The 21,064-nt window shown below is 29.2% G+C and overlaps 1 protein-coding gene and 1 long non-coding RNA gene across 3 annotated transcripts in view; one reads left to right on the top strand and one right to left on the bottom strand.

The window, feature by feature from the left end:
* Positions 1 to 10,576, top strand: part of LOC126739731 (trafficking protein particle complex subunit 12-like) — a 32,520-nt gene extending 21,944 nt beyond the window's left edge. For both annotated transcript variants that reach the window (XM_050445528.1, XM_050445529.1), the window contains exons 6-10: positions 5,271 to 5,436; positions 6,919 to 7,087; positions 7,151 to 7,221; positions 9,730 to 9,884; positions 9,939 to 10,576. In XM_050445528.1, the coding sequence (XP_050301485.1) occupies positions 5,271 to 5,436; positions 6,919 to 7,087; positions 7,151 to 7,221; positions 9,730 to 9,884; positions 9,939 to 10,193 (816 nt within the window). In that variant the 3' untranslated portion in view covers positions 10,194 to 10,576. The remainder of the gene's footprint in view (positions 1 to 5,270; positions 5,437 to 6,918; positions 7,088 to 7,150; positions 7,222 to 9,729; positions 9,885 to 9,938) is intronic.
* LOC126739735 (uncharacterized) overlaps positions 8,928 to 21,064 on the bottom strand; it is a 32,812-nt gene continuing 20,675 nt past the window's right edge. The window contains exons 2-3 of the long non-coding RNA XR_007661696.1: positions 9,440 to 9,647; positions 8,928 to 9,304 (exon numbers count right to left, since the gene is read on the bottom strand). This is a non-coding gene — a long non-coding RNA (uncharacterized LOC126739735). The remainder of the gene's footprint in view (positions 9,305 to 9,439; positions 9,648 to 21,064) is intronic.

Raw genomic sequence — 21,064 nt, 5'->3', positions numbered from 1 at the left:
ACAAAATAAATAAAAGCGCTGTTATCATCATCGCCCTTGTCTTAAAAAAATAACAAAACGGCCGGGCGCCCAAAGATTCCCGCGTCGTTAAACTGCAAATGGTCAATATAGCGCCGACAAAGAAAAACAAAGTTGATGATGGATCTTTAAAGACAGAACGTCGTATTTTAAATTTAAAGGTGTCATCGTATAGGCGAGAAAAAGTGGTCACAATAATTTATTCATTTAATAAATACTTTTGTCATATATTTTGAAATAACGCCAGAAAAAAAATAAAATGATTTTGCCAAATTTCAGTTTTTTGCAAAATTTAGGAAGTATTTAGATTTTATTATAAAAGAACACTATATTGCTCAACTTTCCTCTAATTGACCACCTCTATTGACGTCCTGTATAACCGTGATGCGGGGTCTTTAAACAAAATGTTTTTTTTTGTTACTAGGTATCTTTTTATAGTTTTAAGTATAGTTGTAACAACTGGTAATTGAGGATTTTCCTGTGTCGCTTAAAACTTAAAATGTGGCCTATTTTCTATTTCTATTAACATCCTCACTCACAACCCCTTACTTTACAGATCTCACTAGGCTGCACAATTTTTCAGATATTGAATCACATGACAAAATGGGTTACTTTTTACAAAAAATTATTGATCAAGAAGTTATATTACCATCGGTATTAAGTCTTATGAATTATTTAAATTATTCTTTATAATATTTACGTGAAACCTACTTATATCTTAAAATTTGTTCCACATATTTTTTGTATATTAGTTTTTAGTTAATTAAGTGCAACGGGCTTTTTATTTAAAAACTTGACCCTCTTGAACACAAAATGAAGGAAACATAATGTTTGTTGGAATTATAACTTGTATTAAACTTTTTTGGTAATTTTGTAAAAATAGCTTTTTATATATATTTTTGTATTAATTTTTGTCTCAAAAACATATTTTGGTAAGTAATTATTTGTTGATAAAATTTAACTTTTAAGAAATTTCAATATGCCTCCACCCTTAAGTATATCACTTATCACTTGACCACTACATAAATGACACTGTGTTGTATGTTCAAAAAAAATAATAAAAACATAGTTGGCAGCATCATCCCATATCTTAAAAAAATATCCAACACGGCCGCGTAACCGGAGATTCCATCGTCGTTGAAAACCTGACTCAAAGAAGCCAAAAGCCAGGTCCACGCAGCTAAAATAAATCGTTCCTAGATTTGACGCTTTGCGGCAGCACCACACGGTGCACGAAACTGAACGGCAATCCGATAGTCGACCGGGTACACTTTTTAACACAGGATTGCGTATCTTCCCAAATATTCAATCAACGGTAATAGTAACCTGACGTGCGCTAGACACATGTTGATAACTTTACAACCGAATTTACACATGTCAAGTAGCTAAAGTAAGTTACTAAACCAAGTAACTAAAAATGTATTTAGTGTGTTTAGTAACTCTTTTACATTATTCGCTTAGGAGTTTAGTTAAAAATGGTCGGGAAAAGTATTAAAAATTATTATAATAATAATTATTATATTATTATAATAATTTTATATTATTTATTTTATATTTTATATTATAATCATATAATTATTATATTATTATTATTATTATTATTATTATTATTATAAAGCACTGCGGAATTGTATTTGGATAATATGTTATGATATTAGAAATACTTGAAGAAATTCAAGTAAGAAGAATAAAAGTAAGTGTGCCTGGGTACAAAAATGGCCATTAAAGACGCACCAGTATATAGAAATTGGCTAAGGATGTCCAATAAACATTTTAAAATATTAGACAAGATAAATTATTATAAATGTCATAGTCAAGATTTATGTTATTGTCAGTTATTTTGATGAGTGGTTATAAAAATTCAAACTCACACATTTAGTCTCGTATTTATTACCTTTTATTGCGTTCTTATTGTTATTTTTGTTAGTTACTCTTATTTATTACGTATCACGTGGAAGTTAAAGACTTTGGCCTGCATGAAGTCCAGACTTTAACCCACTGGATTTTTGCATATAAAAATACTAACTGCTGCTGAGTCATTTAGAAATGAGCAATTATTTTTTAAGATTCGGCGATCTTTCAGTAAGTCAAGCCGATCATGTACGGACAAATATTCATAATTTTTATTTTAAATTTATCTTTTGTATTTTATTATTCACTAATCGTTTATTTTTCAAGCAAAACTGTTTGCACAACGCATATTTAAAATAATAAATTAAATTATTAAGTCTAAAAAAGTTACGGAGTAAAAAAAAATCAAAATGTTGCTATGATATAATTTTGAAAAAAAAAATATTTTAAGAATTTCCATATGAAAGAAAACCACAGTCCAAATTTTATTTAAAACGAAGAATAAACGCTTAATTTATGGTCAAAAAAAATTAACTTCATCACCTTGTATCGTGGTTGTTATTGATTTTCGGACTAGGAAAATTTAACTTAACCTCATTTTTTTTTAAAAGGAGTCTGATGTTAAATTATTTGGCATTATTTATGGGACACCCTGTATATATCTTGACTGCAGCAACCGCTTTGAAACAGTAGAGTACAACATGTTACTAGCGAAATTAAAATATTTTGATTTGCCTGAAAATGCTATTTTTAAGAGTCATTTTTAGCGATCGCGAGTCAAGCAAAAAAGGTAAAATATCTAATTGCGGCGTCACTCTATTTACGTCTTCACTTGTTGGATCCACATTTAAAAAAAAAAGTTAGTGTCTTACTGACATTCGCATGCATTAGGGAGTTCATCTCCTTGGGTTTGCTCGTATTTACATATGACTAGAATCATATAAAAAAACTTAAATAAATAACAGATCAGACAAACGGAAGCCTGGAAAAAAAAGGACTGTCCGTTATAAAAACGGACGTACGAAACACTATCTATAATTCTTTTATATGACACAAAAGTATTAAAAAATTCCAATTATTGTTTAGAAATTATTGTTCTTGTTCAACTTGTATGTGAACTAGGAATTCAGCTGAAGCTGGCAAGAAATTTTTTACGATTTTTGCGGATTTAAAGTCATTTTTGTGCTATGTTTTTAGAGACAGTTTTCTCTTGCTCCAGTCTTAAATAATAATTTTTTATGTCTTTTAGGCATTAAAAGTAATGTTTTGTATAATTTTTTTAAGCGAAAGGCTCTCTCGTTTTTTAGGCCTTTGAGAATATTTCCTTATATGCAGATAATTGACGCAACTATTTCCGTTTTCAAGGAATTGGAGAAAATCTCTCTGTGATTTTCAAACTTTTGATGTAATTTTTGCTCTTTCACAGATTAGAATATAAATTTTTATGGTTTCAGGCTTTCGAAGTAACTTGTTATTTATTTTAGAGATTTGAAATCATTTAAAGTTTATTAAATTTTGTCTACAGTAAATAAATATTTTCAGTATATTTTTGTAGAGGTCATTAAGTCAATGGCCTATTAGAGGTGATTGTAAATTGATAATATATTGATCTGGTTAGTTTATTATTTAAGGATAATTGCCCCATTATATTATTGCTTGAATAGAAAAAAACTTTGTTCAGCCTAAAATAATTGAAAACTACTTTATACAAACGCTTAAGTGCGATGACATAAAAATGATTGAGTGGATTACAAAGGATAACATGTAGTTTAGATTACGTAGAAGTGTAATTTTCTTTACCTAATTCAATACCAGAATATGCAGAGTAAAACTTGAAAGATATAAAAGAGATTTTAAATTTTTTTTTGCAGTTTAAAGAGACCAGCATTGAAGTTTTCACTTTGTATTTCTGTAAAAACGCTAGCCACACAGTACATATTATATTGGAACTGGTAAGGCAAATAACAGCTGTTCTGATCGGTTAACCAACGTTTCAATAAATGTGATCCTCTTCAGACTTACCCAAACATTAAGTTATTTACTAAATTCACCAGACATAGTTATCACCAAAAGCCATATCCATAGAAGAAAAATAGTCATTTAAATCTATCTAAATTAAAATCAATATATACAGGGTGCCTCCGATCAGGTCGGTACTATTGGCATTTTTGTATTAATAATATTTAAGATAAAGGGTAGGGTAAATTAGTAAACTATTTTTGATGGATCAAATTTGACGTTAGCTGATTGGGAAATTTTTAGTAATCCTATGCCATTGAAGGGGCTGCCGTAATCAAGGCCGTTGTATGTATCAAACATGATCATAATTTTCCTAGAAAATTAATAACTTAGTAACTACTAGGTGGTTTTTCATTGGCTTCCTAGTATCTATATTTTAGCTGTATTTAAAGAATATCGCTTTGTAAGGAAGAAAAATATAAACACTCCATTACTTCATATTTTCAGTGGGTCCAGTTCCAGAAAATATATACTAATCTGGGTGAAACTTCTATTAAGATATAGAAAGTACTATAGAAACAGAAATGCATGCAAATACCAGTTTTTGTTCGGCATTCACTTTCTCTGTAGCCTAAAAACTCAACATTTACGTGCTTTTTAAAAAATGATTCTTATACCCGAACTTAGTCGCAATATGGGCAACTAATGAAAATTAAAAGAAGAAGACCAAAGCAAGATGAATCTATTTTACTGAGGTGGTTTCAAAATTTCCAAAAAAGAAAATAATTTATGATTACATATTCCTAAGAGAATTCCCTCAAGACACTGACAAATAGTGTAAAATACTATTACAAACAGAAAAATGTATTATTTGTATTTTTCACTATTTCTAGTCAAAACGTTAAAAAACATAATGAGCGAGGCATAAAAAAGATCTTTGTAATCTAAAAGTAAATTGGAAACTTCATATATTTAAAAAAAGATTTATTTTAAAACCTAGGCAGTATTTACGAATTTAAAATATTAATAATTAGCAGATTATACCTAATGCAGTAACTTACACACCCCATTGCAGTAAATAATATGCAATGTAATTGCAGTAACTTGCAGTAACAGCCTATTTTGTTTAAATTATTCAGCATTTTAAAACCCATCCAGTAAGCAAAACTAAGGTTTTCCATGCGATATTATTCACCCGCCTTTTGGTCAAATAAACTATGCAGTCTGGCTTAATGCCGCGAAATAATTTATCCTCTGATCGTTAACCCCTAGCAAAGAAACTAGGGTAGTAGGGCGTAAAATTTTATCCACTAATGAACCTTGATTTAAAACTACCTGCCGGAAATTTATATTTTTTTAATAAAACTTCCTTTCGCCCTGATCACGCGATAAAAAAGTACTTGTGACGTGTTTTATTCATTCTGAAGTTGTTTTATTTTTAGTATTATCCAGACCAATATGGAGGTCGAACAGGATCGATGGCATCATTTAGCTTCCGACTCCTGTTGGCGGAGATGCCCATGCTATGCGGAAAACCTAAGGATTCTTTGAGGAAATTGTTTTGTATGTGGGCTACGATCAAGAAAATGTTAAATAATTTAAATAAAGGTAAAAACAATAAATTCATAAGCTTATTAGGGTAAAACTTCTTATTATTTAATATTATACTTATTATATCACATTTAATGTTTAATATAGATAATAAGGAAGTCAAACAACACTCCAAAAAGAAGTGTACTTTGTCTGTGATATCTCTCTCTGAATAAAACCTTTATTTATTTTCTGTCAACGCCCGTACACCTAAATGTTTGTTCGTAATTTTATTAATCAGTTAATGACAAGATCAAGAACAATAAATTTGCCCCAAAAAAGTCTATCTATATATTTGGCGAAATGGCGGCCAATTTTAATAGATCTGGATTTTTTTTTATGAATGCAAAACAACCATTTTGATTCGACTTTAGGTAAATACTACACTTTATACCTGGCTGCTTCCTTAAAATTTTTTAATCCTTGAGTTCTTTATGTATGCTTGGCACCTTTGAATTAATTTTTAATTCTGTTCCAGGTAGTCTAGCATTAAATCCAGTATTATAATCATGTTTATCCAGATTTTTAAAAATATTTTTCTAATATATATATACAGGGTGTTTGGCGGAGGGTTAGCCAAACTTGGTGGGCATATAGATAGGCTCAGATAGAAGATATTTTCTTAATGAACTTGTGTTCAAAAACTCTCAGGTTTTTTTATATCATTGATTTTGTGTTATTTTCAGGATTTTCAACAAATTATGCCTTTTGACATCTTTAAATTTTTTCAGCATATTTTTTACGTTTTTTTTTACATTTGTATTTAGTCTGTAATGTATCTGATCTTCTTTGAATTTTACGTAATTTTTAGGGTCTCAAATGTAATTTGTATATCAAATATTCATTAATGAGTTGAAGTAATTTTGCATTTGATGAAATTTATCAAAAATCGTTTCATATGTTTTTTTGAACAATTTTTTTAATTTTGTTATTTTAAGTTTTTCCTACGTAGTTATTTTTATTCTAAGATTTTGAAGATTTTTTAACTTTACTTCCAGAAATTTAATGTGTTTCTAGAACTCTCAGGTTTTTGTCGTAAAAAAGTTTTAAAAGACATTGTTCCAATTTTCTCCGCTTTCTGATTTGTTTCTTATGTTTTCTCTCATGCATTTCGTCTTCTAGGCATTGAATAGAACTATTTTTAGACGTGGAATAAAATAAAAAAGTAATTATTTATTTCATTTCACATATTTAAAAGTTATTTTTTTTCATGTATTAACTCACTATTTCTTTATTCTTGCACTTTTAAAGTATATTTTTAAACCCTTGACACAATTCTCATATCTTGTAGGCATTTTTTTGTATCGAGGAGTTTAAAAAAAAAAAAATTATTATTTTCACGTTTACGACGTCCTTAGTTTGTTCATGACAAGTTATGCTAAGTTTGTTCCAGCATGAATCCGGAAATATTTTACCAAAAAATTCTGTTGATGATAACTCTTGTTCCTAATCACTCTAAAAAACACATAAAATCTACATAATATCGTTTTTACATTTTAGGTTTATGTGAAGACGGTAGTAGCCAAGTATCAGATAAGAACGATAAATCAGATTCTCTTAAGCTATGGTCGGGCAGAGAAGTAAAAATCATATATTCGATTATTAATTGCGCATGTGCCATGAAAGATTATTCTTTAGCTATTGAATTGCTTGGTCAGTTATGCGACAGGTAATTATCAAATTATTTATTTTAAAATAAGTTGAGAAATAAAAAAAATATATTTTTTTTTAGAGAAGGGGCTCCGAAAAGTGCACTTTATTCAGCTTTAGGTAGACTTCACTTGCAAACTGGAAATATTTCTGGTAAGAAATACATACTGTAAGATAACTAAAAAGATATATAAACATAAAATAAAAAATATTATTATAACAAGGCGGGGCATTTCTTCTAAAAAGATTAAAATGAGTGGCATAATGTAAGCTATGCATTATGCCACTCATTTTAACTCACTAATGCTCAATCTATTACAGGTTTAATAATAGAGTTACTTACTATAGAGTTAACTTAATTCACGCCTCGCGTGTTTCATAATAAAAATTATGTAAACATTGAAAAGAAATTATAAAATAATTAAGACATTATTAGATCGAAGCTCTTAACCTTAATTTGTTTATTTTTTTTTAAATATAGGCTAATAAATGTCATTTAGACACAATGTGACAACGGTGGCCTGCCGAAGTTTGCACATGTATTTGTGACGCACCTGGTAGATTTTGGAAAAAATGGTCAGATAGATATATACTTAATTAAACGAAAGTTTAACTGGAAATCCAAATTGACGTGGTCAAATACGTTAAACGCTTTTTCCGAAAATATAACAGGAGAGTCACAAATAATGTCACACCATATATAAGTCCACTTAAATGAGAAACAACTGTATAAATATTGATATTTAAATATATTTAACTAAACTCTGTATATCACTAACATTAGTTTTAAATTCGAAAATTATAATCAGAAGCTAAAGTTGATTTAGATTATTTGTATAATTAAGAGAATATTTATTATTTAAAATTATATGCAGATAGCATATGGTGGTCACTTTTAACGTGCTTAGCAATAAATTAAAAATGGAGAGAGATAGAGAGACGATTAAATTAAGCTTTTTAAATTCACGTTAAATTTTTTTTTTAAATATTTCAAACCTTTTTCAAGTAATTAGCCGTTAGGAGTTACATAGCGCTTTATATTTTTTAACATCAAATTTTTCACCAAAAAACTTTTGTTTGTAGAGGTTTGCAACCATCTCAAAGGCGTTAAGATATTTATTATAGAAAAAAGATTAATTCAAATCTTTTGGGAGCCTTTTTCGTTTCTTTAACATTCGACTTTTTAAGTAATTTTCAAAAAAATTTTACTTTGTAGAGGTCTATAACTAGTATAAATCGATTTATTTATTGATTGTTAATATCTGGACAAAAAAATATTAAAATACCTTGGGAATTTCAGGAAATACGGGCATTATAACGATTAAATAACAGTGGGCGCGGACTATAAATGGGTCGCTGGCAAACGACATATGCTGCGTAATCTAGAACGTAAATCTAGGCGCTAGCTTCACAGATGTATGTAAAAATTATCTAGAAAAACAACACAAAGTGGCAATATCGGATACGTGTATTGTAAACATAGAGATATTTCCACGTTTCCAAGTTCCTTTTTTTATTATCTTTTTTTTATTCTGAAAAATTTGTTGATTACTCTAAAAGTATATATTATTAATCAGCAAATAAATAAAACTTGTAAAGAGTCCACTTTTTATCTGTTACAAAATACAACACATTAAAAAAATTAGTACTGCATTAAGAAAATTATGTATAGAACGAAAAATTGGAAAATCTTGGATCAGAACAAATTCTATAGCTTAAAGTCTTAACATATTTCTCCCCATGTTTTTCTTGTAATGGGGACCATTTAAAATATACCTACTAATTTTATATGAAGGATATTTACAGAAAAATGTTAATAAATTTTTTAATTGTGGAAAAGGAAATGAGAGGCCAGACATTTTGTAATATATATTTATATCAAGTTAAAAATTAAATATTTGAACGGTGAAACATCTTGATGGAAACCAACTGAATTTGATTTTATTATATACTAAAAATTGACAATACAAAAAAATAAAATCACATTTTCTTATCGGACACCTGGAATTGCTACAAATCAGTTAAAACATTAGTCCCGATATCGAAAAAGAACTTTTTTTAAAAAAAAGGTTATTGATTTAAAATAGCATCATTAAAACAATCTCAACCTACGCTTCCAGCATACATTGAAACGAAAAACAAACGCAAATGATATGACAAATGATGTTCTCATCAGTCAATGTCAACAACGTCATTTCTGTCAGCTCCTGTCAATTTTGCCATCTTGCTTGGCTATCTAAAAATCAGTATCATATCATAAAATAATATATGTATGTATAACATAATATATGTATCATAAAAATCAGTATGGCATCTAGCCGACATACTGATTTTTATGATATAAGTTTCATACATGTGGATTATAGCATACCTGACTGAAATCCTAATAGGTCACTGTAGACTCCACCGGCATATCTTAGGCGTGGTGTACAAAATACATAATATATGTATATGGAGACTCACAAAGATCTTCTGTCTTTCACCCTTAAGAAGAAAAATTCCAATAGTCAGCCCTTAAGATTGACTCTCGTGTATAGGGATTTGCTTAAGCCATTCTCCATATTATAAAACTATCATATCTAGAAATGTAAAATTAACTAAATTAGTTGATTATCTAAAAATACAAATTGAACTTTATAATTCATTTTCAACACTTTCTAGCCGCCGAAGTATGCTTCAACGAATCCTCAGTCTTCGGAGCTTCTTGCGTAAGAGAACTTATAGACAAGGGCTTACTTGCTATAGCCCAAGAAAACTATGAGGACGCATGCATCTACCTTCAACGTGCCAGCAGTTTAGATCCAAATAACATTATGGTAATTATAATGATTTAAACATTACGTTTTATTTTATTGAAACCAATTTTTCAGATCCTCAACAATTTGTCAGTTTGTCTTTTTCATGGCGGCCGCTCCAAAGAAGCCATTACGGTCTTGGAAGCAGTTATATCATCTAACCCCATTGACACCCTACACGAGTCAATTATATTGAATTTATGCGCTTTGTATGACTTGGCATCGTCCAAAGGGATAATGAGAAAGTTTGCCCTCTTGCGGCAATTATCGAAATATAGTGCAGATGCCCCGGCACATTTGCTACAGAAACTTTATAGTCAGCAAAGCTAGAAATTAAAGAAACCGTAAAGCTGTAGAACTTAGGGATCATTTACCTTGTAACAAATACATATCCTTGTTAAGCCTTAATAGAAATGGGACCCTTGACAATATAATAATATTTACACATCATTACAAATCAAATATATCGCTTGTACTATTACATACATATAGATATTATATTATTGATGTTAAAGTTTTATTACAAGCAAAAGGATGTTTTTGTAATTTGCTGAACTGTCCAAAGTTAGAACCTGATATGTAAACCCTTTAGTGCCTGAATCAAAGCTGTTTAAGAAAATTATTTTATAGTATGTAAATAGGTAGTATTGACGATTTTAGATCTACCTGTTTCTTTATACCATTATGACCAATAAATGTTAGATATAAATAGATATGTTAAAGATTTTTTTATTTTTCATGCCTTCTATCAACCTTAGAAATGAAATTACTATAGATTTTTTCTAATAATTAATTTCCCCGTAAATTGTTGACCATAAATTCACAGAAAAAGTTTTAATTTTACTGTATATTTAAGCTATAAGCTATATCTTTAACGTCTTTAATTTTGTATAATTCTTATAAAAAAATGTCTATTCAACCTGAAATTATATAAAAATACATTAATATTTGCATTCGTATTTAATCTGTAAATTTCAATGAAAAAACGTTTAGCAATGAATTTTATAAAACAGGTAGACCTTAGTGAAATTAATAATAATAATAATAATAATACATCGTTTATTTGCCTAATTTACAATAAAATATTATATCTTAACTAGATACAAAGATAATAAATATCATATGCTTTAAAATTAAAAAAAAATTTTAACCATAATATAGGCAAAAAGGAGGCTAAAGGCAATTTAAAAAAGATTCGTGTTTAACCCCCCCTCATTAAATAAGTTATAATTTCTTTTTTGTTTCTTCCTTTTTTGTTGCATCTAAATTAAATTACTAGGTAACCCCCAACAAGTGCCAAACATCCAATAAGCTTTAACATACCCAATACATACATATTATTATTTAATAAACGCGACGATCGCCAGATATATCCAGTCTACCACAATAAAGATTTTTTTTATTTATGTTTAAATACGCTTGTTGATACATTTTTAAAGTCCTCCGGAATCTGGTTGTAAATTAAATAAATATTATAAGAAAATGACCACTGATAAAACATAGTGGTATGCAAAGGCGGAGAAATTAGACCTCTATGCCGGAGATTCAAAGAATATACGTCAGTTTTATAGCGTATTTTATTTAATAGATTTAATTTATTAGAAAAATTTAAATTAATATACATTTTTCTAATAAATTATTTCCCTGTAAAGGAAACATGCCCATAAATTCACAAAAAAAGTTTTAATTTTACTGTATATTTAAGCTATATCTTTAACGTCTTTAATTTTGTACAATGCTCATAAGAAAATTTCTATTCAACCTGATATTATATAAAAATAAAATGCGTAAAAGGCATCATGTGATTAACTTAAGAGCTTTAATGGGAGTGTTATATACTGCTCACTCCAGACATTATAAGATTGGCGTGGTAGAAAATACTGTGAGTTAGTGCATATTATGCAGAGAAAAAAATGAAACAATGCATGTCCAGGTTAGATCTAAGCAGGTTATCACTCAAGTAGACGATATAAAATACTTACACCAATTAACTGATAGAGCTCCCTGGAAAGTCAATGGAGTTGATAAGAACAATCGAAGTAGGTGTAACTCTCCATAGATCATTGAGTTGCAGTCTAGGGAATCATATTAAATAACTAAATTCCTAATAAACTTCTAAAACATACAAGTGAACTAAGTCAGACATAAAATGGCGATAATCTGGATGAGTGTATATATTGATTGAATATAGAAAAATAACGACTTTTTTAGAGAAAGTCAAAAAACCATAGCAGAAGAGTATTAGAAAAGAAAACCGTAAAACTAAGACTCAAATAATATACTTACAATGAATTAATATAGATGTTGTTAAATATCAAGCAATTTTCAGTAATATTCACCAAAAGATCAGGGCGCTACTACATGTGGAAAATATCAATATGTTCATGCAACGTTCTTATAAGAAATCAATAAAAAAGTGGGTTTCTCAGTTTTTAACTTAATATCTTAAAATTTTTGGTATCAAAAAAGTGAACAAAAATTATTATGTAATTTAATTTGCCAATGTTAAAATAAATAATGTATATTTAGAGCTCAAAAAATATTCTTTATAACTTTGTTATATAGTAGGGTAATTAGTAAAAGGTGAGCAAAACTTTAATGGTAGGCATGTGGGACCTGTAATAAGGTAAGTTTCTTCAGCCTTTTAGTACATTACGATGACTCTGTCTTTCTTGATAGAGATTCAATAATTTAAACTCATATTATAATAATTTATGCCCCATTTTGATAAGCAAAGTCTTTCCATCTTAACATGATTCAAATGTGCTAGAGCTCAATATTCCTTCTTCTTCTTCTTCTTATTTTTTCTTCTCGTAGCATCTCAACCTTTCGTGGGTCTTAGCTGCATCTTTGAATCGTCTCCACCCAAATCAATGGTTGAGGTTTTTAGATCCTGTCCGATATTTTTCCGTCATCTGAGCCTTGTTCTCCCCAAAGGTCTCTTTCTTACTGGATTTTCCTCCCATATGCTCTTGATAAAATTCATTATCGGCAATTTTTGAACCAATCCGAGCCTTTGTGCTTTTATTTCGGTCTTTTGTACATGTTCTTGAGTGCCTCATTCTTGCCAGATACTTTCCTTGGTGGTCCCAGTCCTTTGGTAGACTTTCCGTTTGTCAGTAACTTTAACATTGCAATATAGAGACGTTTTCATTCATATTTTATGCATTCCGCCGATATGAAGTCCTCATCTAGAGTCTTGTTATTCTTTACTTGTCTGTATTAATACTGTCCTTTTAATCTCCTGTAGTTTTGCTCCTCTGGTTTTGCTACATATACTTCTCAGATATTTGGCGTTAAGGTCTCCCGGGTATCTTCTAATTTTTCAGAGTATTCGTCTTTACACTCACATAAAAAACTAAAAAAAAAGTAGTAAATCTGTCTAGGAAAATAAGGTGATATCTTTGATTCATATTGTAAATCTAATGCTTTTGACAGATGTTTACTTTGACAAATTGAAATCGGTTCATCTAAAAGCATTGTAAGTAAAAAAGAAAATAGAAGTGAAGGAAAAACTACAGACCAGTGCTCTCCAATATAAATAATTTAAACGGTTTTTTTATAATCGATTTATTTTACTGAGGTCATCGTTTATTGGCAGACAATACGAGTAACTAAACATGCATTATCTAAGGTGCTGACTTCTTTAAATTGTGATCAAATGATAGATATAATGCTCTTAAATTTGTCAAAGCATTTGACTCAATGAATCATCAAATTCTGTGTAGTAAATTAGAAAAGTATGGAATATAAGGACAAAACTCTTTATTTGATCGTTTTTATCTGTAGAATAGAATACAATGTGTCAGAGGGGTTACAGTAGTACAGTGGATGCCTTTAAGGAATACTTTTTGTCAAACCGTTAATGCCAAATGTAGAAAGACACAAGCAATTTTTTAAGAAACGTAAAAATGGAAGAACTAAATAAAGAACATAATAAATAACAATTTTGCTTAAATGGAGCATACTTTATGTCTTGGCATTCAAATAGACCGGAATTATCTTGAATGATTGGATTGGAAAATTCTCGTTGAGTAGTTAGCAAATATTAAATAAATAGAATGTAACTTTTGTTCAAGGCTATGTAAACTCTAGATTAATATTCTAGAATTCTTTTATATAGATAGGATTTTGCTTTTACGAAAAAGATCATAAGAACAATATACCGCATAACATATAGGAAACTTATGTTGTTACGTTTATTGTTTGAAAAAAGTTATGACTATAATTTGCTTCTACATTGTGAACGATTACATGATCATAATACCAGGTGCAAATCAAACTTGTTATCAGAAATATGTAAATATTCATACATTTATATTTTTTTTATTATTTGAGACCTTATTTGTTTTATTGTAATAATGTTCAATGCTGACAACCCTTTTATAATGTTGTCTATAGATAGCTTTTTGAATGAATAAACGATTAATTCGTGCTACATAATCTTCTAAACTTAAAAAAAAAACAAGAAAATTGTTCTATTAAACTTTATACCAATTTCTAAAGATTTTAAGTGCCCTAAAACCAATTTATAAGTTTTTTTTATTTTGGGGAGGGAGATCTCTTTTGTGATCCTAGATCTTTAAGAAAATATGAATTCCTTAACTAGTTGTATCTTTTTAATGAAGCTATTGAAAGCGCATATCTTTACATACTTAAAATTATCCAGGGAACTGCTTAATGTTATTTTTTTCTTATTAATATTTTTTTAAAAAGTCTAGAGGAATTTTCTCCGTTGTCCTTTAAACTGATATTGCTCATGAATTTGTAAAATTGTTTTAAGTAGCATTTCTTATGAATTTTTTTTTGTTTTCAGTTTTTCAGGTATGCAATAAGTTGCGTTCATATTTTAATCGTACCATTCTTGATTAGAATTATACTTATCATTAGTATCACCTCCTGTAAGAAGTGCATTAGGAATGAATTTTAATAATTCTACCTTTACTCAGGTATTGATAAAAACGTATAATAGTTCAGATAAAACTATTTAAAAAAAAAGCAATATTGAAGTAATTATTCTAGGAAGTTAATCATTGGGTATATAGGCTGATAACTCAAGTCGATAAGAAGGTGGGATTTCTAAGAAAATTTGCGACTAAGAATAAATAACAATAAATATTAGGGATTCACCAATCATACTTAAGTAATTTAATCATAGATAAACGAGAATACGTTAGATAAAACTTTTAGGCAAAACAAGTTATTTACTTTATTGCTTAAACAATAATTTATCACCCTTTTTCATCAATAGATGTGTTTGTTTTTAATAAAAGAAAACTTTTAAGAAATATTGCAATTGTATATCGAACATGATAAAGCTTATTTTTATTTCATATTCAGATAATACAAAGAAGTTAAGATAATTTGTTAAACATATTTTTTTAGTTAAACTATATGCGTAAATACACAATAAAATGAGATCTAACCTAAGAAACTATAGCATCAGTATTTTTATATACTAAATAATACAGTTATAATGTAATGAGAATAGATCAATTTTAATAAGATTTTTAGGAAAAAAAATTTTGATTGAAGTGAAATGAAATAAAATAAAATATTTATTATTCTCAGCCCTAAAGTTACTTCCTAAAATTAACAAATAGTATTATACATATCGGTACTTTTCACAAATAAACAACAATTCGAGTTCAACTCTTATGCTAATATTATTGTTATTGCAAAGGATAAGTTCATTATATTAACTAATTTTTTTAATTTTTGACTATTCTAACTTTAATTTAAATAAATAAATCTGACTTGTCTGGCAAAATGCCTTAATGACACTGCATTCTTAATATTCACTGGTAATGCATTCAAAAGTCTTAAACCATAACCGAAAAAACATTTTTGCATAAGGGATGTCCTGGCAAATTCTATCATATGTGATCTTACAATATATGAGTGCCTATTATCTGATCTGGGAACTAACAATTATAAAAGTATTATATACAAAAAGACGACTCCAGTGACTAAGATTTTGAGATATTCTTTTGAAAAAAAACCTATCTTCTTCCCAATTTCCTTACTAATATAGCCTACATGTAAGAAAAAGTTGAGTTGAGAATCTAAAATTACACCTAGATATTTCATACTATATGTATTTTTAATTATACGATTATCTATTTTAATACTATAACCATGCTCCATGAACTTATTACAATTCTGCTTGGTGCCGAAAATCATATAGCTTCGCTATTTTATAACTAAACGATCTTTCAAAAATAGATGTGGAGTGAAGTGCAGTGATTTTGTATGAGTTGAATACGGTATTTGTCTCTTTTTAGCAAACATGGCCCATACACTACATCTGGAAATTAAAGTGGGAACGCACTAAAGAGCCACAGAGCATCCTTTTCATTGAAGTTGTTAATAAATGTCTTTGCTTAATAATAAGTTTTAAATTGATAAAGGCTTTCTTTATACACATATTAACGTGTTGAGTAAAGCTTAAACTGCTATCTAAAGTTAGACCCAAATTCTTAGCACAATCGGTGACAATGATAAGTATTTCGTTATTTAAAGTAAATTTAATATTAGATAGAATTGTGAACTTTGTGTGCTACATCTACCAAAAAGAAAGACTTGAGATTTTGAGGGATTGAGTTTTAAGCAATGTTTCTAAAATTAAATCTTCATTTAATTGATTTATGGTTTGTAGCAATCGGTGTCTCTTAAAAGATTTATACATTTGTGTATCATCCGCGTGAGAATGAAGTAGTGCTAATCTAATGTATTTGGCCATCTGTGAAGTATATAATGTAAACAGAAGAGGTCCCAAAATGGATCCCTGAGGAACACCGAATAAAAGCTGTTTTGCACTAGACATTTTACCATTGACTTTTACTCTTTGACTTCTGCTTTGTAAATAAGTAGCAATTAAGTTACATGATTATATAACAAAACCCAAATATTTTAAAATTGCCAAAAGAAGAATGTAATTTTCCATGCTAAAAAAACTTTACAAGCATAGATCTTATTTGTCAAAAGAAACAAAAAAAAATGTATGCGACTCATTAATTCTATCCCATTTTAATTATGCAGATACAGTATATGGACCATTTTTAGACTGCGCTAACTATGCAAGAATTCGAAAATTACAGAACTTGTGCATAAGGTTTATTTGTGGAATTAGACGTAGGGAAAGGGTATCACATAAATTAGTTGATCTTAAATGGCTTAATACGTTAAATCGCCGAGAGTTGCACTCCATATGTTTTTTTTTATAAAATAATGAAATTTAAAGCACCACCATATCTCTATAATAAGCTCAGATATCGTACTGATGTTCACAATATAAATATTCGCAGGTATGACGTTTTGTCTATACCTTTACATAAGAAAGAAATTTTTAAAAAGTCATTTTCTTACAATATTGTGTCCAAAATTAATAAATACAAAATTTGGGATTCAGCTTTTAAAAAAACAATAAAAATGATTCTTTCATCTAAACAAAATAATATTTAATGCATTGAAATAATTTATGTTATTTCTTGTTAATACTGACATCTCTGGTAAATCAGTCGCCCTGGTTCTGCTCTCTTTTGTGTTGGGATTCTGTGTTTGGATCTGGCGCGCGTTTGGAAATATAAATTTCTATATGTATATTTTTCTCTGCTATAAGAGTCTACAACAGAAATATAGTCAATATACCTGTCCCCCTCGTTCCTCCTTTCCTGCCTCCTATTAGTAAATAATAAGTAAGCTAGGATAATTTAGATTTCTTTTCTTGTCGGTTAGTTATGGATGTAGGGTATGCATGCTATTCGTACAGTTTATAATGCGGTTCGCGACTTTTTTTTAAAAATTATAAGTGTAATATTCAAGGTCCTAACAGCTCCTTCATCTGAGGATAACTGAAACATGACCTTTATTTCCTATTTACAGTTACATGCTGAATTAGTACACACTGATGGATTCTTTTCCTTGTATTTATATTGTAAACTTATTTATCTATGAGTGAGCATATGTAATATCTTATGAGGAAATATAAACTGTCTATTATTATTATTATTATTTATCTTGTTAAACGCTTTTGAATAGTCTAAGAGAATTAAGATAGTTCGTTCGTCAATTTCGATAGCGTAAATTATATCATCTTTGATTATTAAATCTATTTAACTTAAGTCTATTTACACATAACCAGTTATACAAAACATCTAGTTCTGTTCAATTTATTCAAAATTTTTTCCGTATATACAAACTAAAGTGTCGTCTGCAAATAAACTCAGAAATGTGTTATTAAGTATTTATTTAGATCGTTGACCTAGAGCACAACTGAAATCGGTCCTAAAACACTGCCCTGTGGTACACCAATCTCATGAAAGAAATGATAGATAGTTTTTCGGAAGAACTAAAAGGAAAGTCTATGCAGGCTAAAGAACTATGAAAAATTACCGCGTTTTATATGACATAATTTGGTACTTGACAGTCCGCGCACCCTCGGTAGAAGCGGTTTAAGTAGTTCTTTAAGTAGATCTTGCGCTAACCTGCTTCTTGGATAAGCTTTATAGCATACCAAATTTTATATTAGGGGATAAAATTTTAATCTGCGCTGATTTTAATTTCGCTACTATTAATTGGATACCGAGAGAAACTTACTATGTAGCTAAATCATAACCCTAAATTTAATACCTTTTATGACATGCATAACTTTTTTGGTCTTTTGCAAATGAATAATCTCAAAAACCAAAATAACCGAATACTTAATTTAATTTTGACGAACGATTTAGTGTTTTGTCAAAATATTAAGCACTGTCAGCTTCCTTTGGTCCAAGAGGCCCCCATCATAAATCTATGGAAATTGATATTTGCCTTTCACCTGTGGATAAACTTAATTGCAAGAATAGCACTAATGTCCATAATTTTAAAATAGGTGATGGTCGAGAATACGTTGGTCTAAATTTGCATTTTGATAATTTTGATTGAGAAGACATTTTTAAAGTATTTAATTTATGTATAAGTAAATCTTATGAAACTGTAAACCATGCAATAAATAATTTTGTGCCTTTAAACCAAATTAATAAAAATTTCCAATTTATTTTAGTAAAAAACTATTGATAAAATTTTGCAAAAGAATCGAGCTCATAAAAAATGGAAAAGATCAAACTCTGAAATTCATTATCGCGTATTTAGTGAGTTACGTCGACAAAGTAAAACAATGATACACTCGGATTATGTTAATTATGTAAAATTTATTGATAATGATATTTCAAAGAATAAAAAGAAATTCTGGCAATTGATCTCTGTTAACAATAAAAGTAGTGGGATACCCAATTCTATATACCTTGATCAGAAAGCTGCTCGGGGACCTCAGGTCAACCAACTATTCTCAGATTTTTTTAGGGGAACTTTTTAACCCTATGTAATTAAATCGTATTAATTTACCCATATTTGATGCAATTATTCCTAATGCATTTTTTTTAGATTCAGAGAAAGTACGGAGAGCTCTGTCTGACTTGGACGAGAATAAGGGTGGCGGGCCTGATGGTATACCGTATTTTTTTGTAAAAAAATGTGCACATTCGCTTCATAAGCCATTATCTATTATTTATACTTATCTCTTAAGCAATGTATGTTCCCTTGAAAGTGGAAGATGGCTAATGTAGTGCCAATTTATAAAGGTGGTGACAAATCTAGTGTGAAAAATTATAGACCAATAAGTAAACTTGATATCTTCACACGTCACAGTATATCCAGTTACCTCAGGCGTACCTCAAGGTTCCCACTTGGGGCCCTTACTATTTATAATCTATTTAAATGATGTTGTAAAATGTTATACCTTCTCCAAAATATTACTTTATGCAGACGATATTAAGATTATTGCTTCCATCAATAATCTCGGTGATTGCTTTTTCTTACAAAAGGATTTGGACAGATTTTATGAGTATTGTCAGAGAAATAAATTTTACCTTAATTATGATAAATGCGCATCATTTATTAGTTTCACACGTAATATTAACTTATTTCAATTCGACTATAATTTTAATGGAATTCTACTTAAGAGGACTGATAAAGTGAGGGATCTGGGTGTCATATAATATATATGATCAAAAGCTAACTTTCGCAGAACATATTAATTCCTTAAGCATCAAGTGGAATCGAACGCTGGGATTAATTGTAAGAAATAGTAGGCTCGAAAAGGTCTCTAAAAGCATTATATTTTGCCTATATTTATAGTCGTTTGGGTTTTGCCTCCGTCGTCTGGGCTCCGCAATATGCGGTGCATGCTAACAGATTGGAAATAATACAAAATAAATTTTTAAGATTTTTGGACTATAAAAATACAGGTATATTTAACTTACATGCTAATTTAATAGAACTTAGAGTTAAATATCAATTATATTCTTTTGAAACACGGCGCTCTCACACAGACATGTTCTTTCTCTATAAAACAATTAACTCCAGTCAACTCTTAACACAAAATCAGATTGACTCCAGTTATCTAATATCCCAAATACCTTTCGATATACCTCAGCAAAATTTTCGAAATTCTTATTTGTTTCCAGTCTGTTTGTATAGAACCAATGTAGCAAGGAATTCGCCGATAAGTCGTATGCTTTCCTTATTTAATTCAATTTTTTTTTCTGTAGATTTATTTTGCCGCTCTCTTTCTATGTTTAAGAAGAGAATCAGAGATCCTAATTCTAATTAACAAGAACACAAAAACTTAGCACTTTATTGTATTTCTGCTCTTCTACTATTTTTTAATTTTGTTTTAGTTAAGTTCACCTGAAACACTTTGTAATTTGTGAATGTTCTTTTGGATTTCGGCTTGTTAACATCCTATTTGTTTTTGATAAATAAATAAAAATACATAAATAAACACACAGATGGAAACACCAATCATAAAAACGATGCGATGGATTGTTTTGCCCGCCAGGATCATTTTGGGCCACTCTCCCCTAGTTGTTTATTGATATACACTACCGCTCAAAAGTATTTGCCCACCATGTATTCTTTTCAATATTTTAAATTAGATACAAAAATCCTATCTTTATACCTATATTTAGATTATAGATATCTCTTTTGTAAATAGCATATAATGTAGTGAAAATATGCACTTCCTCTAAAAAACTAATCTGTTTACAGCTCGTTTCCGATGAAATTTGAAACATTTAAAGTTGTTTAGTCTTCAAGAATTGATTTTGTGTAACATTGGTAAACAATTTCACTTGCTTATTGACGATTGTCACCGTTTCTTT

The sequence above is a fragment of the Anthonomus grandis genome, chromosome 8 (assembly GCF_022605725.1).
Source record: "Anthonomus grandis grandis chromosome 8, icAntGran1.3, whole genome shotgun sequence".
Taxonomy (NCBI): domain Eukaryota; kingdom Metazoa; phylum Arthropoda; class Insecta; order Coleoptera; family Curculionidae; genus Anthonomus; species Anthonomus grandis.
The sequence above is the reverse complement of the archived record's forward strand: the minus strand, read 5'-3'. Positions and strand labels throughout refer to the sequence as shown.